A 27,335-nucleotide genomic window follows, 5' to 3' on the forward strand; every position below is an offset into this window, starting at 1 on the left:
AGTCTGAGTCAAGTCAACTCCTGCCTCCCCACTCTGGGGCCATCACGAAAGACTTCATGTTCATTTACAAAGTCTCTTGATTGTGTTTGGATGGAGTTTGGGAGTGAAAGCATGGAGATGGAAAGCAACCTTATGGTGAAGAAGAACCAGAAACTGGAAGCCTTTGATATTCTCAGAAAAGCTCTTATAATCTCTGCCAGAAACATCAACTTCTTCATCTTCACCATTCTCACCTCCCTCCCCCTCTTCTTTTTCTTGGTTTACTATGAAATTTTTCTCCAAAATTTCCTGGTTGAAATCTTCGAAATTGTGAAACAATCCCCTGGTTACGACTACTGCTACAGTATATGGCCAACAGGCAGCTTGAATGATATCACCCGTAAACTAAACAAAGAGTTTCTCGATGAGTTGATTCAACTATGTCTTCTTTATCTGGTGCCTCTCCATCTCCTAGAGCTCAGCACTGTGCTTGTGATCGTTGACTTGGCATCCAAGATATATACAGAAGAGGGACCAATAATGAGCCTCAAGGAAATGGTAAATAAGCCCTTTGACAAAGCAAGACTCAAAGGCACTTTCATTACATCTGTCTATGTTCTCTTCTTGTCAACTTGTATTTTACTCGGATTGATATCGTTAGTAACAACCTACTTTGTTGTCTTGAGGAACTTCGGTTGTGATGTGTTCTTTGCTGCACTGTGTTTGCCAGCATTTGTTGGACTGCTAGCTCTGTATTTGGCGTTTAGTGCTGTATGGAATATGAGTCTTGTGATTTCAATGTTGGATGGGGTTCATGGAACTGGGGCATTAGCTCTAGCAATTTATTACAGCAGAGGTAGCGAGTGGTGCGGGCTTCGTTTGATGCTGGTTTTCTTTGCTTGGGGAGAGGGCTTAAGGTTGCCATGCCTCTACTTTGGCTGCTATGAAAGAGAGTATGGAATTGTTGCACAGATTAGCTTGTTCTGCTTGGGGAATGTCCTGAAGTGGGTTGTCTGTATGGTATATTTCTACTATTGCAAAAACCGGGCTTTCAAGAAGAAGGAATGTGTTGAATCTGTTGATGATGAAGTTGGAACACAGGTGGAAGCTGTTAAGGAATGAGCACTACAAGAAAGTACATGGAAGTGATCTGGTAAGAAACTCCAAAGAACAACTAGAAACTGCAGTAAGTTCACTCTCCATCAGTTTCCACATTATGTTGGTTTTTCTCCATCAAATTTGGTGTTTTTGTGCTAATTACTCATGTATGAATTTAATTGGAAAAGTTCATATAAATCTGATATAAACTTGAAAAGAAATATTTCCTTGGAAATGCTCACTTTGCCATTTGACACTTCTGAATTGTAAAATCGGATTTTAAAGAGGAAACCTGACAAGGAAATATAAATGTAGTTGGGAAGTATAATGAGAGAACAGAGGAAACAGAATCCAATCACAAAAACTAGAACAGTATCTCCAAGATTTCAATACAATAAACTATGTCAAATGGTGGACTGTCCTGTCCTTGATTATTAAATTGACTAAACATTGGCTACAGATGCGAAAAATTAGCAACTTGGGGCCTGTGGTATTCTTTTTTTAAAATCATGACCCAATTAGCAAAACAGGGAAATCTGAGTCAAGTCCACTCTTGATCCCAATCAATGTTCATTACACTTGCAGCCATCAAGAAAGACTTGGTGTTCATTGACCTGTAATGAGAATCAGCTCTGTTCTCTGATGGGCAGGGCCCATGGTATTAATTGTTTAGATCATGAAACAATTAGCAGAAGAAGAAAAGTCTTAGTCAAGGCAACCCTTGATCCCTATCAATATTCACTCCTTGTATCCACCAAGAAAGACTTGATGCTCACCACCTAGAAACTTTCAATTGTGATTGGGTCGAGCTTGGAAGTGAAGGCATGGAGATGGAAAGCAACCTTATCATGAAAAATCAGAAACTTGAAGCCTTCGGTATTCTCAGAAAAGCTCTTATAATCTCTACAAGAAACACCAACTTCTTTATCTTCACCATTCTCACCTCCCTTCCTCTGTTCTGTTTCTTGGTTTACTATGAGTCTTCTCTCCAAAAATCCCTGGTTGAAATCTCAAAAATTCTAAATCCACCCCACAACAATGTCCATGGTTACAATGCTTACTTCAACTTGAGTTGGTCAATACCATTAGACATAGCCACAAAATTGAACAAAGAGTTTCCTCATGAGTTGACTCATCTTGGTCTTCTCTATCTGGTGCCTCTCCATCTCCTAAAGCTCAGCACTGCGATTTTGATTGTCCATTTGGCATCAAAGATATACACGGAAGAGATGCCGACAACGATGACTTTCAAAGAGATGGTGCATAGACCCTTTGGCAAAACAAGACTGAAGGGCACATTTGTTACATATGTCTATGTTCTTTTCTTGTCAACTTGTACCCTTCTAGGATTGGCATGGTTAGGAATAACATACTATGCTCTCTTCAGGGACTTCAGCGTCATGGATGATCGTGTTTCCTATGCTGTTCTTTGTTGGCCATCTTTTGTAGCATTGCTAGCAATGTATTTGGCATGGAGTTCTGTATGGAATGTGAGTGTTGTGATTTCAATTTTGGAGGGGACACGTGGAATCAAGGCATTGGGTCAAGCAATATATCTCACCAGTGGTTGTGAGTGGAAAGGGTTTATTTTGATGCTTATTTTCTGTGCTTGGGAAGTAGGTTTAAGGTTGCCATGCCTCTACATTGGCAGCTATGAAAGAGGGAATTATATTGGTCTTGTTGCACAGGTTAGCTTGTTCTGCTTTGGGAATGTGCTGAAGTGGGTTGCCTGCATGATATATTTCTACGATTGCAAGAACAGGGCTTTAGAGAAGAAGCTGATTATGAAGGGTGAGAAGAGAGCTGAAAGCTGTGGATGAAGAAGCACTTCAGGCAAGTAGATGGATGAGATCTTGTTGAAAAGAAGCTCCAGATGAGCACTAGTAGGAACTGCAACAAAGTTTGATTTGGATCATTCTGCATTATGTTGATTTAAGTCTTTTAGCTCAATTTGCAAAGTTTTTTGCTTTTCTTTTGATTAATCATGCCTCACTTGGCAATATTTCAAATATGTTTGGTATAAACGTGAACATAACTTATATCATACCCTTTGTTGCAAATTCCATTGCCATGTGGGAGACAATTATATCACGCATTTACAGCAAAAGGTACCTCTTGAAATAGTATTGTTAACTCTTCAGAAACACTATTTCGATTCGACACCTTGTTTCACCCAATGGTGCTGGTTTCTTCATTGTTTCACCCAGTAATTCTCCTTAAGAGTAATACAAAAGCTATTTCAAATGGTTGGACCGCCTGATATGAGGAGAGTACTGAGCTTCCCAGAAGTGGTCCTGGTAGGAGGAGATCCCAACCTAAGGCAGATGGTGCAATGTTGAGTTAAAAATATAAAAACTTTGGCCTTTGGGAGCACCGTTAGGCTCTTGCATTGTCTCATCGGAGTGTTAAAGCGTCCAACAATATCTCCGGTAACAGAAGGGTCTGCAATACCTTGATATATAATAGAACCATCAATTACAGCCTAAAGGTCTCCACGAAAGTGCAAGGGGATATGAAATGGCGACATTTTCCACCAAGTAGACAAATTCAAGGTTAAACTTCTGTTTAAAATATCTTTTGTGAGCTAAGAAACAAAGTCAAGGTTAACAAAACAGTAGCTCTGAATGTGAAAAATTAGTAATTTAGGGCCATGATAATGAATTTTTTATTTTGTGCATCATGAAGCAATTACAAGGACGGCAAAAGTCTGAGTCAAGTCCACCCATTAATATTCATTCTGCTAAACCATCGTTGGGGAGGGGGCGGTGGGTTTGGTGGGGGTGGTTGTGTGGGGTGGGGTGGGTCAGGGGTGGACTTGACTAGGACTTTTGAGTGTATTGCTAATTGCACGAAGTCAAGAAAGACTTTATGTTCGTTTAGAAATTTACAATTGTGTTTGGATTGAGCTTGGAAGTGAAAGCATGGAGATGGAGAGCAACCTTATGATGAAGAATCAGAAGCTGGAAGCCTTTGATATTCTCAGAAAAGCTCTTGTAATCTCTGCCAGAAACACCAACTTCTTCATCTTCACAATTCTCACCTCCCTTCCTCTCTTCTGTTTCTTGGTTTACTATGAATCTGTTCTCCAAAAATTCCTGGTTCAAATCTCAGAAATTCTAAAAAACCCCTTGATGACCTCGACTATGTTTGGATCATACCATTTGATACAACCAGAAAAATGAACAAAGAGTATACTTGTGGGAACCAATTAAAATCAAAGTAAATTTAGGTTTTAGCCCAAAAAAAATTTTCACTTTTGGAAAAAGCCAAAGTTTTTTAGAAAAAGACAGAAAAACCTCTCAACTTTCAAATCAAATACATGCAAATGTAAAGGATTCCTTAGAAATCCAAAAATAAATAAGGGTAATTTTGTCTATTTTTGCTTATTTTACAAAATTTCTCTCTCCTTTGTGTTTTTCCAAAGTCTCCCTTAAATCAAAACCCTAGGTCAAATAATTCCTTCCATTTGGGGACCTAATTAGGAATTATTCAACCTAATTGGGATTACTCAATTTAATTGGGGGTTGCCTAATTAAATTGAGATATGATTTGATTCCTACCACAATTAGGAATTTAACTTACCCTAATAAATCAAAGGGGGTTTCACTAAAACACCCAAAATGGGGGCTGAAATTATAAAAAAACCCAAAACCCAAAACCCAAAACCCAAAACCCAAAACACTTTATAAATGCACTCAAAACCCATCATTACACACACTTAAAACCCATTTATAAACACACCCAAAAAATATACAATTGTTGATTTTGGGTGTGTTTCTATGTTTAAATAGTGTTTGAGTTTTTTTATAAATACATGTCTAAGATTGAGTTTATTTATAAATTTGTATAAATCAAATCCCTAATTAATCAAATCAATGCCAAATTAGAGAGGAATAATTCCTTACAAACTACGGAATTATTCCTCTGAAACCCTAGCATTCAAGACCACTATAAAAAGATGGCCACATACAAGGGTGAAGGTACGTCTAAATTCCTACCGAAATTCTGCAGAAATTATTTCTCACAAACCCTAGCCACCACTTTAAGCGCTTAGCAAACTCAAATGCACCTGTGTCAGAAATCGATATTTTTGAATTGAAATTGGCTCCGGCCACCACACACGGCTCTGCCACCCGGTTTTCCTTGAAATACTCTACCTAACTTAGGCATCGGAGGGCCTTTGGCCAACACCCCCCGGGTGTGGTCCTTTACCCCGATCTGTTTTGCAGGAAGAAAGAGAAGTGGAGCAGACGAAGGAATCTTAGACGAATATTCTAGTGGGATGAAATTTGCTCCCACAATACTGATGGGTTCATTGAGAGCACGAGATATATTCAAAGCGTGCTCCAAATCCATCTTTCACACATTTTGTCAAACAACCATGGTTGATACAAGACGTACGAAAAGTAACACCACCACGATAGACCCGTCTCATGGTTTTGTGGTGGAAACCTCAATGCAACCGCACGGAATCGTGGCCCCCAACACCTTGCAGCCGTCTCATAGTGCTTTGCGGCCGCCTTCAATCGCTGGAATTGCGAGCAGCCGCCACATGACCATGGGACCTCCACAGTCTTGCGAATCACCGGCGCGATTGCGGCTCTACCTCGCTGCCGTCGAGCATAGCGTAGCCATACCACTCGATTTCGGATTTGCTGCCCACGGCTACCGACATTGTCCCAGTCTTGGAGCAGATCCATTCTCTCCCTCATCTGCGATCACACTTGACATATGCACCTGTGTACGCGTCTAATGGAGCCCTAGTCCATATGCCGTTGGGCCCGATGCACACCACTCTACTTGACCCTCGCAGTCAGGTGGACCTTAACTCACGGGTTGATCAACTCACACAGAAGGTCGATGATCAAAACAACTTGATTGGCCAGCTACTCAGGCAGATCAACTTGGATCAAGGCCCTAACCTTGGACCCCGTGATGAGGAGAGGAGGGCGCACAAGCATCGGCAAGCGATTCGAGAGGTCCTGCATCGGGACAGGCGAATCGGCGAGGGAAAGAGCGAGATCGTGCGAGGCGAGGCGCAGACAGTGCGAGCTGCCCTTTGAGCCGTTCGAGGTTAGGTTCAAGGACCAATGTGCTTGGGAGGTTAGGCCCACAATCCAATGCCCATGCTCGCTTGGGCCCACAAGGAGCTCGAGATCGTGAGTGTTGCGTGACGAGCACAATGATTGACGCCCACCAGCCCGCTCGAGGACCAACACACGGCGACAAGTGTAGAGGGATCCTCCCAAACTCAACATTCTCACCGCCCCATGGGCAGGGCAACCAAGGGGATCGACTATTGGGAGGTGAAGAGGAAGTTAGCCACTCATGCTCGAGGCACCAAAGACGTCGACTGAGCTACCCTCCTTGTAAGCAGAGGATGACGATCGACGCCCAACAGCCCGCTCAAGGGCAAACACGCGGCGACAAGCTGCAGAGGAATCCTCACAAGCTCAATCTCCTAATTTGCCCCACGGGCAGGGCACCCAAGGATCGACCCTTGGAAACCGAGGAAGAAGTTAGCGATCGTGGCTTGAGGCACAAAACGCGTCGGCCCGAGACTCCAACCTGTGAGCAGAGGATGTCGAGAAGTTAGTAAATGACCAACTCCGAGGTCTCCAACTCAAAGAAAGCATGGAAGAGGTACTGTGCAAGGAAATTGATCAGTCGATTGCTCGCCCTTTATCGACGAGGTGGAATGAGCTCCGCCGCCGGCGGTGTACAATGCCATCTATCACTCCATTCAAGGGAGACTCGATCCTGAGAGTCATTTGAGGCACTTCAAGAGCGCCATGATCCTGTACAAGGCGACGACACCCTGATGTGCAAAGTGTTCGCGATGACTCTGCGAGGAGCAGCTCAAGATTGGTTCCACACTTTACTGTCCGCGTCGATAGGCAACTTCAAGGAGTTCGCCCTTATTTTCACAAAGGAGTACACCTCTTACAAGACGGTCGAAAGCATGCGGACCACCTGTTTAACTGAGCAAGAAGCCAGACGAGTCTCTTGAGATTACCTGAGACGGTTTAAAGCTGAGAAGGCTAACATCATAGGATGCAACGACCAAGTTGCATCCTCAGCTTTCAAGAAGGGCTTGCTAACCGAGCACGAGCTATATCGGGAGCTGGCCATAACTCAAACCCAAACCTTGACAATTGTTTGCGACGGCAGAGCGCTACACACTTTGGGACAATGATTGTATCGCTGAAAGGAAGCCAGCAAGCAAGTTGATCACCGAACGAAGCAGGCAAGCCAAAAGACCAACAAGTTCGAGCATAAAGCCCGAGATAAGCGCAGATCGCGGCCCTAAGAGGGAGGCTCAGAAACAGGGACCTTCATCGAGTTTGCCATCCCGATCCACTAGATCCTGGCACAAGTGAAGGACAAGCCTTGGGTGAGAAGACCGCCACCTATGAAAGGGGACCCCTTCTAAGAGGGACACCAGTAAATACTGCGCATTCCATGGGGAGCACGGTCATTACACCAACAACTACAATGCCTGGAAAAGGCACATTGATGAGCTGGTCAGATAAGGTCATTGCACAGAATTTGTCGTAAAGAAGGCCATCCAGCAGATCGAGGATAGTGACGTAGTTGTCAGGGAACCTCCCCAAAAGGTCATTCGAATCAACACCATTCTAGCTGACTCCCAAGAGTCCGGGCTGACCACCAAGGAGCGCAAGAGAAAGATCGCGCAGGCAACTTATGTCTCTCAAGTCACAATGGGAGTACCAGTCACTGTGGATACACCCATCATCGACTTCCAGAAGAAGGACTTGATCGGGTTTGACCTGCCGCATAATGACGCCCTAGTCATTTGCATCCGAATTGAACAAGCTGAGATCGAGCGAGTTCATGTAGATGAGGGTAGTGCAACCAATATCCTACAACTATCTGTTGTCCAACAGATGAGATTGGGGCCCAAGATTAGCAAACTTGCCAGATCGCTCACCAGCTTCAATGGGGCCACGTCAATCACTGTTGGTATGATCGACCTTGACGTCCACTTACCCCCAATGGTCTGTTCGCAAACCTTCATGGTCATCGACGAGGTCTCCTCCTATAACGGAATCTTGGGCCGACTGTGGATCAGTAAGATCGAGGCCATCACATCTGCACTACACCAGAAGATCCGCTACCCCATCCCGGGGGTGGGATCGGCGATCAATAGTGACCAAGCCATAGCAAGGAGATGCACAGCTTAAGGGCTCAAGAAGAGTAGGCGATTGCGTTCACACTGTAATGCAAGGTCGAGGTAGAAAAGCCTCATAGCAGAAAAGCAAGCTCGAACGGGAAGGGAGTTGTTATCTCACAATAGCAATTAAGGAGCCAAAATCAAGGCGAGGGAATCCGCCCGGAAGACTCACTTGAAAAGGTTTGGAAGTCTGAGGATGACGTAGAGTTAGTACCCCGATCCTGGCTAGCAGAGAGAGAAGACTCTCTTGAAGAAGGATCGAGACGAGGGAATCCACCCGGAAGGCTCTCTTGAAGAAGGTTGGAAGCCTGAGGAAGACGTTGAGTTAGTACCTCTCGATCTTGATCAGCTAAACAAGAAAGCGCGGATCGACTTGCGCCTAAGCCCAGACGAGAAGATGGAGCTGACCACCTTCCTTCCGAACAACAAAGACATGTTCGCATGGTCACCATCTGACATGCCCGGTATCGACCCAAACATTATCTGCCACTGGCTCCATGTCAACCCTGCTAGCAAGCCCGTGGTGCGAAGAGACGCAACTTCACTCCCGAGCGGGTCGTGATCATTGAAGCCGAGATCTACAAGCTTCGAGCTGCCGGTTTCATTGAAGAGGTCTCTTACTTGGAATGGCTGGCCAACGTTGTTCTGATGGCGAAACAAGAAAACGGCAAATGGAGAGTATGCGTCGATTACATCGACCTCAACAAAGCATGCCTTAAAGATAACTTTCCATTGCCGAGAATCGACCAGCTAGTAGATTCAACTTCCGGCAATCAGCTGCTCAGCTTTATGGATGTCTACTCCGGTTACAATCAAATTATGATGTACGACGATGACAAGGCGAAGACCTCTTTAATCATTGAAAGAGGGACATACTGCTACAAGGTCATGCTATTTGGCCTGAAGAACGCCGAAGCAACCTACCAAAGGTTCGTGAATAAAATTTTCAAGGAGCAGATCGGCGAACCATGGAGGTCTACGTGGGCGATATCTGGTCAAAGCCCCCAAGCGGGCAAACTACCTCAAAAACCTCACCGAGGTGTTTAGCCTGCTCTGCCAATATCGCATGAAGCTGAATCCAAGTAAATGCACGTTCGGTGTATCACCTGGCCAATTCTAGGGGTACTTAGTGATGCAACGAGGTATCGAGGCACACCCGCGTCAAATCAAAGCCATTCTCGAGATGAAGTCGCCTTCCACAGTGAAGGAAATACAAAGCTTGACAGGCAGAGCAGCGGCCCTCAACAGATTCCTCTCAAAATCTATCGACAAGTGCAGACCATTCTTCAAAACTTTGAAGAAGAGGCAAAAAGACAAGTGGGACGAGGAGTGCGAAGTAGCCTTCCAGAATCTAAAGACTTACCTCACTTCACCTCCCCTGCTCTCAAAGCCAGCTCCTGGTGAAGACTTGTTCGTGTACTTGGCAGTGTCCAACTCGGCCGTCAGCTCAGCTCTCATTCGAGAAGAACTTGGGGCTCAACATCTGATATTCTACACTTCAAAAGCTATCATCGATGCAGAGACTCGCTATCCGAAATTGGAGAAGCTCATTTTGGCCCTTGTAGTTTCCGTAAGAAAGCTGCGACCCTATTACCAAGCTCATCGAGTCATCGTCATGACCGACTTTTCTTTGAGATCAATCCTCCACAGCCCTGATGCTTCTCAGTGACTCATGAAGTGGGCTATAGAGCTAAGCTAATACGACCTCCTCTACCAGCCGAAGACTGCAATAAAGCCCAAGCCTTGGCAGACTTTGTTGCATAATTCACACCATCGGCCGAAGAAGAGAAGTTGGTCTACAAAAAGAAGGAAAGTTTGAGAGCAGACAAGACCTCCGCTGAACCTGACCAACCCAGAGACATGTGGCGTTGAGCGTAGATGGAGCGTCGAACTAGAAAGGAGCTAGAGCAGGCGTCGTCGTCATCACCCCGGATATAACCCTACTAGAGCAAGCTATCATGCTTGGCTTCTCAACTTCAAACAACGAGGTAGAGTACGAGGCATTGCTCGCTGGCTTGCGCTTGGCAAAGGAGCTATTAATCAAAAGCTGGCCGTTTACTCAAATTCCCAGCTGTTCACAAGTCAAGCCTCATGAGAATACATGGAGAAGCATCCGAGGATGATCTTGTACCTTGACAAAGTCCAAGAGTTGTTGAAGGCGTTTCCCACCTTCACCATCTAGCTGGTGCCCCGAGCAGAGAACGCGCACACGGATGCACTGGCAAGCTTAGGATCATCGCGGATACCCAGTTCAGATGCTCCATCCCGGTCTAGCATAGATAAGGTAGAGCAGCCAGACCTAATGCAGATCGATGAGGATCCTAGTTGGCAAGACCCTATCATTGACTTCCTAGTGAATGAAAACCTGTCCGTAGCCAGAAAAATTAAGCAAAAGGCTGCAAAATACTACATGAAAGGCGACATGCTTATCCGCAGATCATACTCTAGGCCTCATTTTACTTGCATCAAGTACCCACAAACGCTCGAGGTTCTCTGCAAAATACACGACGGTGAATGTGGAAATCACGCTGAGGGCAAATCGTTTGCTCAGAAGGCTCTCAGCATCGGCTATTTTTGGCCTACCATGCATTAAGACTTCACGGAGTATGCTCGAAGATGTGATCGATGCCAACACTACAAGCCGGTCCCTGACCTGCCCGTGAGAATACCATCTGCGAACAGTCCATGACCATTCATGCGTGGGCCATTGACTTGGTGAGACCTATGCCGACGGCACTTGCCAATAAAGAAATGATGATCGTTGCCACTGATTATTTCACCAAATGTATCGAGGCCGAGGCTTTATCTTCTACCAAGGAAGCCAATGTTGAACGGTTCATATGGAAGAACATTATTTGCAGATTTAGTTGCCCGCAATCGATAGTCAGCGACGGTACATTCGTGGCGGCGGACCTTGCATTCTTTGTGAAGTATGACATCAAACGGCACATGTCAACTCCCGGATACCCGCAGGGCAATGGCGCAGAGGCATCCAACAAGATCGTGCTGGACTACCTAAAGAAAAGACTGAAAGGAGCAGAAGGAAAATGAGTCGACGAGTTGCTAGGAGTCCTATGGGCTTATCGCACAACCAAAAGGAGATCGACTGGAGAGACACCATTTTCCCTGGCTTATGGGACATAAGCAATCATTCCCCGACACATCATAGTCTATTCCATGAGCATTGAGGTGGGCAGTCTTGACCAAAACTGTAAGCATATGAAAGTCAACCTTGATTTGCTCGAAGAAGAACGAGAAAAGGCCATTGTTCGAGTTGTCGCCTACCAGCAGCAGTTGACGTCGTACTACAATAAGAAGGCCAAGATCGATTTGGCTGAGAGACCTTTTGCTCGAAAAACTTTCATGATAGCCAGGGTCAAAGAAGATGAAGCCAAACGGGAAGGGTCTTACGTGATCAGCCGCTCTGAGGGCGAAGAAGCTACACCCTTGACACGTTAGAAGGAAAAGAAATTCTGAGACAATGGAATTCTCACCACCTTCGAAGATACTATCCATGAAGTTCTTCACTTACTAGCTGGGCTTCAAGCAGGCGACGAGCCTCCCGTACTTCCATTGAAGACGAACTACGTTTGATGTTACCTTTGTTGTTAATTTTCTTTATTCAATCAAGCGATGTATTCACACCAACATCAATACAAGAGCACATTTTTCAATGAAGTACTTTTTTCAAGCATTATGTTCCCAACATACGCTCGCAGGCGACAAGCCTCATCTCCATTGCAAACAAGCTGCTTCACGAAGCACAAACTCAATGAAGTCTTTTTCGAGCTTTGTGTCCCCGACATACGCTCATAGGCGACAAGCCTCATCTCTATTGTAGACAAGCTGCTTCACGAAGCACAAACTCAATGGAGTCTTTTTCGAGCATTGTGTCCCCGACATACGCTCACAGGCGACAAGCCTTATCTCCATTGCGACAAGCTGCTCCACGAAGCACAAATTCAATGGAGTCTTTTTCGAGCATTGTGACCCCGACACACGCTCACAGGCGACAAGCCTCATCTTCATTGCAGACAAGCCGCTTCACGAAGCACAAATTCAATGGAGTCTTTTTCGAGCATTGTGTCCCCGACATACGCTCACAGGTGACCAGCCTCATCTCTATTGCAGACAAGCTGCTTCACGAAGCACAAACTCAATGGAGTCTTTTTCGAGCATTGTGTCCCCGACATACGCTCACAGGCGACAAGCCTCATCTTCATTGTAGACAAGCTGCTCCTCGAAGCAAAAAAACTAATAGGAGTCTTTTTTGAGCATTATGTCCTCGACATACGTTCGCAGGCGACAAGCCTCATTTCCATTTTAGACAAGCTACTCCACGAAGCACAAACTCAATGAAGTCTTTTTCGAGCATTATGTCATCGACATATGCTCGCAGGCGACAAGCCTCACCTCCACTAAAGGCAAGCTACTCTTCGAGTACAAACTTCATGGAGTCTTTTCAAGCGTCATGTCCTCGACATACGCACATAGGCGATGAGCCTTATCTCCATTATAGGCAAGCTATTTCGCGAGTACAAACTCAATGGAGTCTCTTTCAAGTGCTATGTCTCCGGACGTACACTTACAAGATGCAATGAGAATTGAAGTTTGAAAGACAACTGAAAATTCCATAACAAAGCAGGCAACCAGCACCATCTACTCAACGGCCTCACCTGCCTGCTCCTTCGTATATGGTCTAGCCTTATCAACTACGCCACCTTGGGAGTTGTCTTCCTCCATTGCAGCTTCATCTGCTATCTGCTCTTCAACTTCTTCTGCATCCACAATATTGCTTTGCTCACTTTGAGTAGGGGGCAGGTCAAGATAAAGCTGCTTACCGTCTTCATGTTCGACAGGGCAACAAGAAGAAGCACAATTCCTGCAATCCAAGTATCCCATCTTATACACATTAGCAACAATATCATGCTTGGATGCCTCCGTGGCTTCAACATGAGTGTTGAACTTGACCAGCGAAGCTATCACCAATTTCTGGATTGGCAGTTCGTGCAACTTAAGGATTCTTTGCTTGAGCAAACGACTCTTTAACTCTTTTGGCCGAAACTCGCAACATTGAGTCAGCTCCATACTTGACTGTTCGTGGCTTTGTAGACGAATCGTGATTGTTAGACAGATGTACAGTCCTCTTAGTTTGATCCCAGGATCGGCACAAGAAACTCAAACCCTGCTTCTAAACAGCCTCCTCACAAGGTAGATTATGGGTTTTAGGCGTTCGAGTAGATACCTAAGCAGAATATCCCACCTCCCGCATGCCATTGATCTTCTTACTGTTCATGCTGACAAGGCACTTGATCCTGGCAGATGAAGAAGCAACTCTCATAGGGACATTCCCAGCAGACGAGACCCCCTTACGGAAGACTTGCTCGTGGAAGAATGAGGAAGCTTGGTCGATGACTTCTCCCGCTCAACTAGGGGTGGGCACGGTACGGTATTGAGTCCGTACCGCTACCGATACCGGAAATTTGAATCGGTATGGTACGGTACGGTATTATGGTTTGCCAAAATTCGTACCGTACCGTGCCAAATCGGTGTAGGTACGGTATCGGTACCATTTCGGTACCAAAATGATACAACTAAAAAATGAACTAATTCAATATTCAACACCAAAATAAGTGATGCCTAAGTTACAAATTCAAAGATTCAACATATTCAATATCCATCAACATTTTCAATATTCAATATCTATTAACATATTCAATATCCAAATCCTAATCAACATATTCAATATCCAAATCAACCAAATCAATATTTATCCATCAACATATTCATCAAATCCAAATGATTAAAACTCATGCATTATGGCTTACAATAAAAAGAGTTAAACTTATGCCTTATGGCTTACAAAAATACAAACACAATCCAAACATAAATGACAAAAGCGTTTGAGAAATTGAAAGGCAAGCGAGAGACAGAGAGCGAGAGAATGAAAAATAAATAAATTATATTTCAATAGAGTACTATTCGGTACGGTACGGTATTGACCGGTATCAAAATCTTGATACCGCTACCATACCATACTCGATTGGTGCGATGCGACGGTACCGAATATCTATCGGTACCAAATGAAACGGTATGAAATCGGTGCGGTACGGTGCGGTTAGGGTACGGTTTCGGTATTTCGGTTTAAGATGCCCACCCCTACGCTCAACTGGCAGATCATCTAGGTCTGAGCCATGCAGCTCCCATATTTTAACATCTTCGGCTGGGGGCAAACCATCAGCCTCCTTTTGATGTTCACTCAGCAACCAGCGTAATCCACAGAACCTGGCAAGGATGTTCAAAGCTTGATGAACATTGATCATGTTCGGGCCGAGATCGAGCTTCTTGTGCATGTCATTTTCTACAAGCGAAGACAGTCGATCGGATACACAAAGAATTCCATAGCTCTGGCGGATCAAAAGGATGCAACTTATCATCACAGTATGTGAGAGGAACGAGCGGGCAGTCGCCAACCTCCCTACCCATCTGCCGCTGACTTCCAACATGTCCGTGCTCCACATATGATCGCCTTCACTCATATTGTTCCTAGTTCGTGACACAAAAAGAAGGAATTGAAGCAGTTTGGATCAACCACAAACAAGCCCACCTAAACGCCACTGCTCCAACAGCAGGTGGCTCACCTCCAACCCGATTCAGCTGGACAACCCAAGTTAAAAGACCAAAGTGGCAAGTCCAAGACCTCCTCCACGCAGAAGCCCAAATCAAAAAAGGAAGCCCAGTTAAGATGGACAGCCCAACAGATAATTCACATCTCCTACATGCCGCCACACGCCATGCAGAAGCTGGGGGGGCATTTGTGGGAACCAATTAAATCAAAACCCTAGGTCAAATAATTCCTTTCATTTGGGGATTATTTGACCTAATTGGAAATTACTCAACCTAATTGAGAGTTACTCAATTTAATTGGGGGTTACCCAATTAAATTGATAGTTACCTAATTAAATTGAGATTTGATTTTATTCCTACCACAATTAGGAATTTGACTTACTCTAATAAATCAAATCTCTAATAAATCAAATCAATGCCAAATCGGGGAGGAATAATTCCTTACCAACTACGGAATTATTCCTCTGAAACCCTAGCCTCCGAGACTACTATAAAAAAATGGCCACATACAAGGGTGAAGGTACGTCTAAATTCCTACTGAAACTCTGCAGAAATTATTTCTCACAAACCCTAGCCACCACTTTCTTTCTCTCTCTGACACAAGGCTCCGGCCACCACATACGGCTCCGGCCATCCTGTTTTCCTTGAAATACCCTACCTAACTTAGGCATCGGAGGGCCTTTGGCCAACACCCCCTGGGTGTGGTCCTTTTACCCCGATCTGTTTTGCAGGGAGAAAGATAAGTAGAGAAGACGAAGGAATCTTAGACGAATATTCTAGTGGGACGAAATTTGCTCCCACAATACTGATGAGTTCATTCATCTGGGTCTTCTCTATCTGGTGCCTCTCCATCTCCTAGAGCTCAGCACCGTGCTCGTGGTTGTTGATTTGGCATCAAAGATATACCCAGAAGAGAGACTGTTGATGACTCTCAAGGAGATGCTACATATACCCTTAGACAAAACACACTGAGGGGCACTTTTATTACATCTCTTTATATTCTTGTCTTATCAACTTGTGCTTTACTGGGATTGATATGGTTAGCAACAACATACTTTGTTGTATTCAAAGACACAATGTATGATTTGTTCTTTGCTATATGGTGTGGGCCATCATTTATGGCATCAAGGCATTTGCTCTAGCAATATATTTTAGCAGTGGGAGTGAGTGGAGAGGGATTCTTTTGATGCTTATGTTCTTTGCTTGGGAAGTAAGTTTAAGGTTGCCTTGCATCTATATCGGCTGCTATGGAAGAGGGATTAATTGTATTGGTGTTGTTGCTCAGAGTAGCTTGTTCTGCTTAGGGAATGTGGTGAAATGGGTCGCCTGCACGATATATTTCTGCGATTGCAAGAATCGGGCTTTAGAGAAGAGGTTGATGATGAAGGGTACCACAGGTGAAAGCCGTGGATGAAAAAGGGCTTGTGCATATATATGTGATCATGATTATTAGAAACTCCAGAGTACAATTATGAACTGCAGCAAGTTCAACATCAATTTCCACATTATGCAGATTAACTACGTCTTCTAGCTCAATTTGTAATGTTTTTTTTTCTTCCTGAAATTTTCCTGAAAAGTTAATCATGTAAAAGTTTACTTGGCCAAGTTTCATATGAATTTGGAATGATCTTAAACTGATATGTATCTATATCTGATGTTGTCTTGCATACCTCTATGTGGTGAATGCCATTAGGAGACTGAATAATCTTGTGGTCAGATTTGCACTCACCTAGTTTGGGGTATAATCTTTATTTTGGTCGTCAATATAATCAGCAATGTTTTCAAAGGCATGACTTCGCGCACGTCGGAGCGTGCGTCGGCGCGAGGCGTCCGGTGTTTCGTGATCTGCACGTTTAGCACCGGGAAGGCGTGAGGAGGCCTTGCAAGGCGTGTCCAGGCGGAGCGAGGCGTGAGGAGGCGTTGCAGATCTGGAATCTTCTGAAATGGAAGAAATTGAAAGTCTGCAAATTTTCTTTGAGGAAGATGAACTCGCGAGGAAGACAACTTGATTTTTTTTTTTTTTAGGTTTGTAACGAAACGAGGTCGTTTTGGTTGCAGAGTTTTAAAAACAATCTTGTCGTTTCACTTGAAGTGTGTTTAAAAAAAAAAAAAACCGCAAGTTTCAGTTTTTTGTTTTCCTTACCTTTATTGTAATAGGCAAGAATTAATATCTTTAATATCTTTCTTTTTCTTTCCTAACTCCAACCAGTTGTAGCTTTGTACTTACCTTTTTTTTTTTTTTTCTCTAAATTAATATATTAACACATGGACTATATATATATATATATATATATATATATATATATTGTATAGTACGTGTACAACCCTAATTTCTACCCTTACCAGATAACTCCATCAATTTCAAAAATTCTCTTCATCTTTCGACTGCAAGTAAGTTTTTTTTTTTTTGGTTTTTGGTTTTTTGTTTTTTTACGTACATGCATCATACTTGTATAATTTGACTGTAATAAACTATAATTTGAAGTTTCGTATAATTTTTTTTCAATATGTTTTAAATATACTAGTTATTTTTTTTTTTTGACGTGCATGCATCACACTTGTATCTTAGAAATATTAATTGTATCTTTTTATAGATATGAATCAAAAAGATCCTGCATGGAAGTATGCAAAAGAAATAGAGGGGGAAAAATACTTGAGATGCGCATTTTGTGATCAAAGATGCAGTGGAGGAATTTCTAGACTTAAGCATCATTTAGGTCAAACTCATCATGGTATGCAACCATGTAAGAAAGTTCCTGAGCATGTGAAAAAAGAGTGTGCCGCAACTTTGAAAAATCTTCAGCTTGAAAAAAAAAAAAATGAAATGCTTAGAGAGATTGGGGATGGTTTAGAAGGAGGGGCTCTGAGTATGGAAACTTCATTGGATGAAGAATATGGAATCCCTGGTACTAGGAGTGTTGCAGTTGATGAGACTCTTAGAGCACAACCTAAATCAAAAGGACCAATGGATAGATTTGTCACTTTAGAAGCTCGGCAAAGTACATTAAATTCAGCATACAAACAAGAAGAAAGAAAGGAAGTTTGTCGAAAGATTGGTCGTTTTTTCTTCTCTAGAGCACTCCCATTTAATATTGTAAATGATCCATTTTGGCTACCTATGGTGGAAGGGATTGCCGCATATGGTGTAGGATTTAAGCCTCCATCAATGCATGAGCTGAGGACTTGGATCCTTAAGGAAGAAATTGGCGACATTAATACGATGATGGAAGAACATAAGAAAGCTTGGGCAGAGTATGGATGTACTATTATGTCTGATGGTTGGATTGATGGTAAAAATAGAGTACTAATAAACTTTCTTGTGAATAGTCCAGCAGGTACTTGGTTTTTGAAATCTATTGATGCATCTGATTCCATAAAAAATGGAACGTTATTGTTCAAATATTTAGATGATGTTGTCAAAGAAGTTGGAGAGGAGCATGTCATTCAAGTAATAACAGATAATGCTTCCAATTATAAGAATGCTAGAGTGAAACTTATGAAGAAGAGGAAGAAGTTATGGTGGACTCCATGTGCTGCCCACTGCATTGATTTGATGTTAGAAGATATTAGCAAAATGAAAGTTTTTTAAGATACAATTAGACTAGCCAAGCAAGTAGTGAAGTTTATTTATGGGCATACATGAGTTCTTGCTTTGATGAGATCTTTCACGAAAAACAAAGAGATAATTTGCCCTGCAATCACACGGTTTGCCACTTTTTATCTTACTCTTCAAAGCATCTACAAGCAAAAGCAACCTCTTCAGGCAATGTTTTCTTCTAGAGAATGGCACAATAGACCATTTGTCCAACATAATGAAGGTATTATGGCTCACTCAACTATACTATATGATGTTAATTTTTGGTCCTGTGTTGCTTTCTGCATCAAAAGTGTTATTCCATTAGTATCGGTTTTAAGAGAAGTTGATTCAGAGGAGAGACCTGCTATGAGATTTATTTATGAGTTAATGGATGTTGCAAAAGAAAAGATTGCTTTTAATTGTGGAAAAGTTGAAAGAAAGTATAAACCAATTTGGAGAAAAACAGACGAAAGATGAGGCCCACAACTCCATCCACCTTTACATGCTGCTGGTTATTATTTGAACCCTCAATTGCGTTATGAAAAAACCATTTCTAATGCTGATGAAGTGAGGAAGGGATTGGAAGATTGCATGACTAGGATGTTGTCTTTTGAGGATCGTATGGCTGCTGATATCCAGTTGGACTTGTATGATGAGGCAAAAAGAGAGTTTGGAAGTCGTCTTGCAGTGAATTCAAGGAAACTACGAACTCCAGGTTATAATCTTTACTTTTTCATTTTCATTAGAGTATAATGAACACTTGAAATAAATGTTAAACTTAATTAGATGGATTTGTTTTATTTTTTTTAGCAAATTGGTGGAAGCGTTTTGGAAGGGACACACCTGAGTTGACAAAGTTTGCTACTCGGGTCCTTAGCCTTACTTGTAGTGCATCTGGGTGTGAGAGGAATTGGAGCACATTTGAGCAGGTAAAGTTCTTTTGTTAATTTATTGTTCAAATTTTGATGCTTCTAAATCTAATTTTGTATGTTTATTTTTATTTTAGATTCATACAAAGAAAAGAAATAGACATGAACATCAAAAGCTCAATGCTCTAGTATATGTGAAGTATAATACAGCACTAAGAGAGATAAGTATTAGAAGGAGGTCAAAGATTGATCCAATATTGGTGAATGAAATTGAGTCCAATGATGAATGGATAGCTGAGGTTGAAGAACCAATTTTACCAACTGATCTTATTTGGCTTAATTCTCAAGAATTATATGATGTTGATGTCATCAGAAATATGCCCACTGAACCTTATGAAACTGATCTACATACTCGAGTGCCTATTTCTGTGGAGCCTATTGGTGATCCTAGGACTCAAGAGCAAGGGAATATTCATGTTAGGACTCAAGAGCCTATTGTTCATTCTAGAACTCAAGATCCTATTATTGATGATGATCTTATTCTTGACAATGATGTTCTTCTTTCCTCGTTAGCTTCAAAAAAGAGAAAAGAATGTGAAACCTCAAGTAAGTATGGAAAGTAAATCATGGAGTGAAAGTTACAATTAGTGTTTAATTCATTACCACTAAATTTTATAATTTTAATTCATTGTTCATATGTACAGGTAAGAGAAAAGTCAAAAGCAAGTCCATAAGAGCTATGCTTATGGATGAAGATGATGAGATAGATAAAGATCCTTCAACATTTGATAGTGGGAAATATCCTTTTCATATTGATACAGTTGATCAATATGACAGTGATGTTAGTTTGAATGATATTAGTGTTGAGGAGAGGGATGAGTGAATTATGTTTTTGTTTTGATGTTGAATAAATATTTTATGTTTTGGGATTGATTATTATGTTTTGAATGATAATTAGTACTTATATTTGATTATATTTAAAAGATTGTTATAGTTGAATAAGAATTAGTTGTACAATTTAATCGTATTGTATTATTCATAAATTTTTCTTATTAAAATAACTTAATGTTCAAAAGGCTTATGCCTCAATGCCTCAAGGCTTACGCCTCGCATAGCGCTACTAAAAACGCCTCGCCTTTGAAAACATTGATAATCAGTACATAGAATGCGATTGCTTTATTGAAAATACGTACAATAGATATTTCAAACTTGTAATTGTAATGGTTTGTGGTTATGACAGTATATAGATGCGGTGGGTGTTTTTTTTTATATAGTTTGTGTAACGTTTACTATGTTGCTGAAAGGGGACACATGACACTACAACTTGTTGAGATCACTTTCCTTCACAAAGAGTCCATGGAAGCCATAAGGCACCCGCCGGGGCAGCCTCACATTAGCCACAATATCAAACCGAGGAGACTTGGCATCCATCACCAAGAACCTTGATTCCCCTGCCTTCTCATCATGAACATACGTCACCACGTACCCATCATCCTCATCCGCCTCCGGATTCTCGGGCTCTCTAGCCACGAAAAACGGCTCACCCCCATAGCACCCTGGCCCAAACATCCTGCTAGCCACTATACACTCCTTGTGCTCCACATTGGACACATCTAATTTCACCACCCCTGATATCTTAGGCATTGGATCACCCACAGCTGCATAAACATACTTGTTCTTCCTCCCCACATAAGCCGGATTGAACACAGCAAAGTCCAGATTTCTTGTGGAGATGGGTTGCCTTGACACAATCCCTGTCTTGAGATCAATCCTAACTTTCTCAACCGAAGCATGGATCAACTCCATTCTCTCCATTGTGTGCTCTGCTGACAAAATGTTTGGTGCCACCATCACTATAGCATCCTCTTCATCCCAAGCATTGATGGCATGTATGATGTTAAAACCAGGCACATCAAACCACCTCATCTCCGTTTCGTCTTTCCCGTATCGCGGGATCACTCCGATTCTAGACACCTTGGAAGGGTCCAAGCCAACAGGCGATGCTCCTTTGGTGATCATGTCAATTGGGTTCATGCCAATTTGTATGTCAACAAAGATGGCATATTTTTTTGTGATTGCAAAGTCGTGGAGGAATGATGGAGTGACCATAGAAAATATGGGCACGTCTGGCTGCTTTGTGCCATTTGCATCAAACCGAAAGTATGTTAGAAATGGAGGCAAGGGGCCGTAGCGGAAGGCAAAGGCCTCCCCTGTTTCAGGGTCTATCTTTGGATGAGCCGTCATGCTCATAAAGAGCTTGCCATCAAAATCATGGCGTCCCAGAGTTTGGATATCTCCATTGGATGTCAAACGCAAAGAATAAGGGAGATCAGACTCGCCAAGCGCATAAAGTTGGTTGCCAAAGAAAGCCAAACTTGTGTTTGCCAGACCAATGCCATTAGCAGGATTGTATTGGCCTGTAAACAAAAGTATTGAAAATATTAAGAAAAATCATATGGAAATTTCTAATATAAAAAATTGTATTTATGACTCCGAGTTTGTAGTTTCGTATTATAATTGTTCGCTTCTTATAAATTGAGTGAATTAAATAAAACCACGGGGTTAGTGTGTAATTTTACCAAATTGATTTAAATAGTATTAGTGAAAATTTTAGACTGTGCCTGTAAAGACGCGGGCAGCGGAGAGAGCGCCACGTGTGGCGGAGGCAGTGAGGCCGTTGAAGCCAGAGAAGACGTTGGGAAGAAGAGGGTAGCCAGCATCACGCTCAATGGTGTATTTGTAGGTCTTGACATAGCGGCTGCAGAGCACAGCACGGCCTTTGGAGATCCTAACAGAATGAAGCATGCCGTCTCCGTCAAACAGGTGGTAGGGCCCACGCGGAAGGTACTGCGGGTTCGGGCCATTGCGGATGTAGGCACCGTCGAGGCACGGCGGCAGGGAGCCCTGTATGATCTCACACTCGGTCGGAGGAAGCTCATCAACCGGAGCAAAGTTGTTGGAGAGGACGTGCTTTGGGTCCACAGAAGGGCGCAGTGGAGGGTCTATGAAGTTGTTTATGATGTCATCCAAAGCGTTGAAGATCACTGCAGGTAGCGTAGGATCTGTTTGTTTCTTGGCCGCAGAGAATGTTGAAGCATTGTTGTAATCGCGAGCTTTTGTTGTTAGTGGCGGGGATGGAGTTTTTGGAGGCTGTGGTGCTTTTGTGGAGGTGGGTTTTGAAGCTGGTGGTGGGCTTGATGGTCTTTCTTCAATTCTAACAGAGGAAATGCTGAGCTTGGGGGTCGCTATGGCAGGAGAGAGAGAGAGATTTTGAGTGGGAAATGTGGATAGGAAAGAGGAAGAGAAGGCATCCATAATTCTGGTATCGCCCTTCACTGCAAAATGGGAAAGTAACTAACAAAAGAGAGAAAAAAGGCAGTGAGGTATGGGATCAGTTGGTTGGAAATTGGAATAAATAAAGGCTTCATGTTGGTGTTGGGATATTTACTTGCTGTGTGAGGACACTTGGTCTCAAATAATTCTGGTTACAATCAGAACAGAGGAGGGGACCACATTCTGCAATATCTTCCGCTTCCCCAAATGGATGGTTCAAAATTTTCAATTCAAAAACTATATCTGGTAATACTCGCTAGGTTGATGTTTCACCAGAATGCATTTATTGCAGAGGGGCACCCTTGTCACCTTCATCTTCCTCCTTTTCTAACCTCAGTTTGTTTAGTATTTGGGTTAATATCTTTAGTATCAAGCTATCGGCAAGTGCTTTCTCTTTTAACTTTTTAAAACTCTCATCTTCTATCATTCAAAGCCACATAAAATATATATATATATATATATATATATATGAAGAAGATATAGTGCATTCAATTTTGAGGGGCACTTGCATTTTGATCCTTTTATTGCAATAATATCGTTAGTATGTATCAACCTACTCTTTCTTTCACTATTTGGGTATAATCTCAATCTGTCACTCTTATATGGGGCACCTTTGTTTATGATCTCACTTTATCTAAGCAAACATTGCCTTTTTCTGTCCGGACGCTCCATGTATTTTAAGCAACTTGTGTCGCTGTTGAGATTTGCGTCTTCCGCATGCCTATTGCCATATCAATCAGCAGTAGGAGAAGGCCGCAATTCAATTCATTTATAACCATATATCAACTATCTACGACTCTACCACACAACAATTTCCCCCAATTTTCTTTGATTGAATCAGTCACCTAAGTACTTTGCAAAAGATGACAGACAGAAAGAGGGTATGATTTTCATTTTTTCCTTCTTTAGACGAGCGATATTGGAGAAGGGGAAATCACTAAACTACAAGTCCTTTATAGAATATGACTAACTATTGAGTTCAATCACTCCAACAACAAAAAATGATATAAATAAAGAGAACAAAATCAAACATCTACTATCTTCAGTCAATCACGATATAACGCGCGTTATAATTTCTCTATTTGCACAAGTTTTTTGGCTCTCAAAGACTCATGGTCGAAAAATATGAAGCTTCTTTTCGTGTCGAATTGTGACCATGGATAATTTGCATCGATTGGATTCGCGTACAATGAATAAAGGCATAAATAAAGCCAAATCAGCCAACGGTAAAGGTAACATCAAGTCCAATCAATCAGTCTCAAATTATAAAACAACCGTCCCAACACGTACAAGCAAAATAATCAACACAACATACGTCATGACGTCAAAAGAAAATTTTAATTAACAAAAAAATTCGGATGTAAAACAAACCTCTTTCAACGTAATTTTTTTTTTTTAAAAAAAACACCGATACATGAATAACTAGTTAATGAAAGACCCCCTAATTACTAAGGGTAGTGTTTTTTTTTTTTTTTTGGGTCAATAGGAAACTTTCAATAACAGACTAGAGAGGCCAGAACCACATACACCTGGGGATGGACATCCACCTGGGCAGCATAAGGAAACAAACAAGCTTAAATAAAAACGATCACAATATCCTCAATAGGATGGTTGTCCAGCAGGGGTGACAGCAAGGCCCCAGACAAAAAGACAAGTGAGGAGCAAAAGGACACCGAAACTTATGGGGGTCCAGTGAGGCCATCCATCGTAAGATTCCGACCAGAGAGGGAGGGGGTTGAGGGTGTAATGTCAGTGATGGAATTATCACCCCCACCTTGAGAAAAAGTGAAAGGACAAAGGAAGCTAATGGAGGTCACTAAGTCCCATGTTGCACTTTTTGTGGATTGTAAAACGTCAGTGTAATATGAAAAAAAAAAAACAAAAACAAAAACATTCCACTATTGTGTTGTTGAGACTTTAATCCCTTGATAACTTAGTTGTTTATTTTATTTTGGCTTTTTATCACAAATGGTCCTTAACATTTAAGATTTTATCACGAATGGTCTTTGAGGTTTTTTTGTGACACTAGTAGTCCTTAACGTTATGATTTTTTTATCACAAATGGTCCCTCCGTTAAAAATTCTGTTAAGTGTCTGAAGTGGAAGACAAGTGGAGCACATATGTCCAATCACATTGTGACATGTGGATGGAAAAATAATTAAATAATATTTTTTTTTAATGAAAATTCCTTTTTTTTCTACAACTTTTCATCCCCCTTCCTCTACTCCATCTCTCTCCCCCTCTGCCCTCGCTCTCCATCCTTTGCCCCCTCTCTACCCCTTTGTTCTCCCTCTCTCCCCCGTCCTCTCCTTCTCCCTCTGTAAAAATAATAATATAACCCATATATCTTTCTCCATCTTTGTATAATGGTATATAAATCATAACCCACAATCCCCCTTTGTTTTTTTCTTGTCCATTGCCTGCCACCTACAAGAAAAAATGGTCTTTGGGATTCTTTTATTAGTCTCTGTTTTTTTAACAACCACCCGCAAGCCGCAACCCATGCCCAACTCCCCTACCCTCTCCCACTGTATTTTCTCTCCTCCTCTACTCTTCCCCTATGTTTTTAATTATTTTAAGTTGTTTGAATAAATATTTGTGTAAAAGGAAATGTGAAACTACCTTGTGCAAGTGATTATTTTGCAAAATATACAGAGGGAGAGGGGTGGGTTGCGGGTGGGTGGGCATGGGGTGGTCGGGCTGTAGAGGCAAGGAAAAAAAAAACAAAGAGGGAGAGCACAGGGAGGGGAGAGGGCAGAGGGGAGGCGGAGAGAGACATAGAGAGAATGGATTTTCATAAAATTAAAAAAAATATTATTTCTTTATTTATTTAATCCACATGTCATGATGTGATTGGACATATGAGCTCCACTTATTACACTTAACAAAATTTTTAACGGAGGGACCATTTGTGATAAAAAGTACTAACGTGAAGGACTATTAGTGTCACAAAAAAACCTCAAGGATCATTCGTGATAAAATCATAAACGTTAAGGACCATTTGTGATTAAAAAAAAAGAAAAAGAAAAAAAAATCCTTTTGTTTTATACAAGAGGAGGAGGCTTTCCACACATATACTACCAAGATATCATGAGGATTCGAACATTAGACTACTAGTTTGTAAATCTAAATAGGCTATATGTAATCAATACTAACCATGATAAGACATAGCTAGAACAAGAAGAATAATAGTTTCTAGCAAATAGGAAATTTTCCCTACTATCTGGCTCCTTTCAATCTCTAGATGAGGTGAGAATGCTTATGTGAGTGTGTTTTAGCCGATAGCACAGGGACATCCTTTTATAAGCTTCACCCAAGAGACTTTCCCATCAAGAAACTCTTGAGCTCTCCTTAAGCTAATTAAATTAGATTTTCTAATCCACATGAAACAAGGAAACCTTTAACACTTTGTTTAAACCAAATAACCACTTTTACAAAGCTTTAAAGTCTGGCACAGTTTGCAACTCCTAATCGACTGTAATATCCCACATTGACCAACGAAGAGGGAGTGATGTGCCTTATAAATACATGCTCACTTTCATCTAGCACGAGGCCTTTTGGGAGCTCACTGTCTTCGGAGTTATTGGAACTCCGAAGTTAAGCGAGTTAGGGTTAGAGCAATCCCAGAATGGGTGACCCACTGAGAAATTGCTTGTGAGTTCTTAGAAACAAAACCGTGAGGGCAAAGAGGGGGGTCCAAAACGGACAATATAGTGTTACAGCGGAGCCAATCCCGGGATATGACAATTTGGTATCAGAGCTACTCTGCCGTGTGGTGCAAGTGTGCCGACAAGGACATCGGACCCCTAAGAAGAGTGGATTATAACATCCCACATTGACCAACGAAGAGGGGGTGATGTGCCTTATATGTACATGCCCACCTCCATCTAACACGAGGTCTTTTGGGAGCTCACTGGCTTCAAAGTCATTGGAACTTCGAAGTTAAGAGAGTTGGGGCTAGAGCACCCCCAAGATTGGTGACCCACTAAGAAGTTGCTCGTGAGTTCCTATAAACAAAACCGTGAAGGCAGAGAGGGGAGCCCAAAGGGGACAATATCGTGCTATGGCGGAGCCAATCCCGGGATGTGACATCGACATAGGACTAGGAAACCATAAGTGATTATATGACCACTCTAAGTGTTCAAATAGAATATAAACTCTTACATTCTCTCACTTGATCAAATAATCACTAAAGTACCTATATCAATTACTATAAGGCCTTGTGAAGCACAAACTAGCCATATTTTCTTACCAACCACTGTCAACAATGAATTGTGATAATGAGATATGAAGACTAACCAGAAGAAAACTTATGGAGTTTTTACAACCACACTTATCACCTTTCAAAATTACATAAGGCTACTGTCAAGATTAAAACTACAACATCAACATGATAAACTGGAAGTAATAGTAAAACCATGAGAAAGCTAAGATCGTACTATCAAGCTCACCGGATAATTTTTATGATAGAATTTCCTTTGAGATTGATTCTTCATAGCCCCGACACTTCTCAACCAATGACCTATCTAGGATTCCAAACCCGGGTAGGCAACTTACATACAAAACTTGACAAGGGCTTTTTTTTTTCTTTTTTTTTTTTGGGCCAATAACTTGACAATAGCTTATAATAGTTCACTATGCCAAATCATCCTTCCTA

At 42.0% G+C, this 27,335-nt stretch overlaps 5 protein-coding genes and 1 pseudogene across 8 annotated transcripts; 5 read left to right on the top strand and 1 right to left on the bottom strand.

The window, feature by feature from the left end:
• Positions 1-10: 10 nt before the first annotated feature.
• LOC103321733 (uncharacterized) lies at positions 11-2,605 on the top strand. 4 transcript variants are annotated; one of them, XR_016124549.1, is made up of 2 exons: positions 11-1,165; positions 2,465-2,605. XR_016124549.1 is itself a non-coding variant. In XM_089047094.1 (2 exons), the coding sequence occupies exon 1, from the start codon at positions 91-93 to the stop codon at positions 1,099-1,101; it is 1,011 nt and encodes a 336-aa protein (XP_088903220.1). In that variant the 5' UTR covers positions 11-90; the 3' UTR covers positions 1,102-1,132; positions 2,465-2,604. The 4 variants fall into 4 exon arrangements, 2 of the variants coding, with proteins under 2 accessions (XP_088903220.1, XP_088903221.1); XR_016124550.1 differs by lacking the exon at positions 2,465-2,605 and adding an exon at positions 1,663-1,802; XM_089047094.1 differs by having other exon boundaries at positions 11-1,132; positions 2,465-2,604.
• LOC103321734 (uncharacterized) lies at positions 1,901-3,121 on the top strand. Its single transcript, XM_008223562.3, has one exon. The coding sequence runs from the start codon at positions 1,902-1,904 to the stop codon at positions 2,895-2,897; it is 996 nt and encodes a 331-aa protein (XP_008221784.2). The 5' UTR covers position 1,901; the 3' UTR covers positions 2,898-3,121.
• Positions 3,122-3,889: 768 nt separating this feature from the next.
• LOC148919828 (uncharacterized) lies at positions 3,890-16,313 on the top strand (annotated as a pseudogene).
• Positions 16,314-17,495: 1,182 nt separating this feature from the next.
• LOC148919829 (uncharacterized) lies at positions 17,496-18,488 on the top strand. The gene has a single exon (XM_089044451.1). The coding sequence runs from the start codon at positions 17,496-17,498 to the stop codon at positions 18,486-18,488; it is 993 nt and encodes a 330-aa protein (XP_088900577.1).
• A 382-nt stretch (positions 18,489-18,870) lies between these two features.
• LOC148919830 (uncharacterized) lies at positions 18,871-20,204 on the top strand. The gene is made up of 3 exons (XM_089047312.1): positions 18,871-19,191; positions 19,287-19,405; positions 19,483-20,204. Exons 1-3 carry the CDS (start codon positions 19,068-19,070, stop codon positions 19,966-19,968), a joined length of 729 nt encoding a protein of 242 aa, XP_088903438.1. The 5' UTR covers positions 18,871-19,067; the 3' UTR covers positions 19,969-20,204.
• Positions 20,205-20,495: 291 nt separating this feature from the next.
• NCED4 (nine-cis-epoxycarotenoid dioxygenase 4) lies at positions 20,496-23,123 on the bottom strand. The gene is made up of 2 exons (XM_008223563.2): positions 21,967-23,123; positions 20,496-21,762 (listed from the first exon to the last, which is right to left on the bottom strand). The coding sequence occupies exons 1-2, from the start codon at positions 22,658-22,660 to the stop codon at positions 20,663-20,665; spliced, it is 1,794 nt and encodes a 597-aa protein (XP_008221785.2). The 5' UTR covers positions 22,661-23,123; the 3' UTR covers positions 20,496-20,662.
• Positions 23,124-27,335: the final 4,212 nt, after the last annotated feature.

This window comes from Prunus mume, linkage group LG2, assembly GCF_029339155.1.
Source record: "Prunus mume cultivar Tortuosa linkage group LG2, ASM2933915v1, whole genome shotgun sequence".
Lineage (NCBI taxonomy): Eukaryota > Viridiplantae > Streptophyta > Magnoliopsida > Rosales > Rosaceae > Prunus > Prunus mume.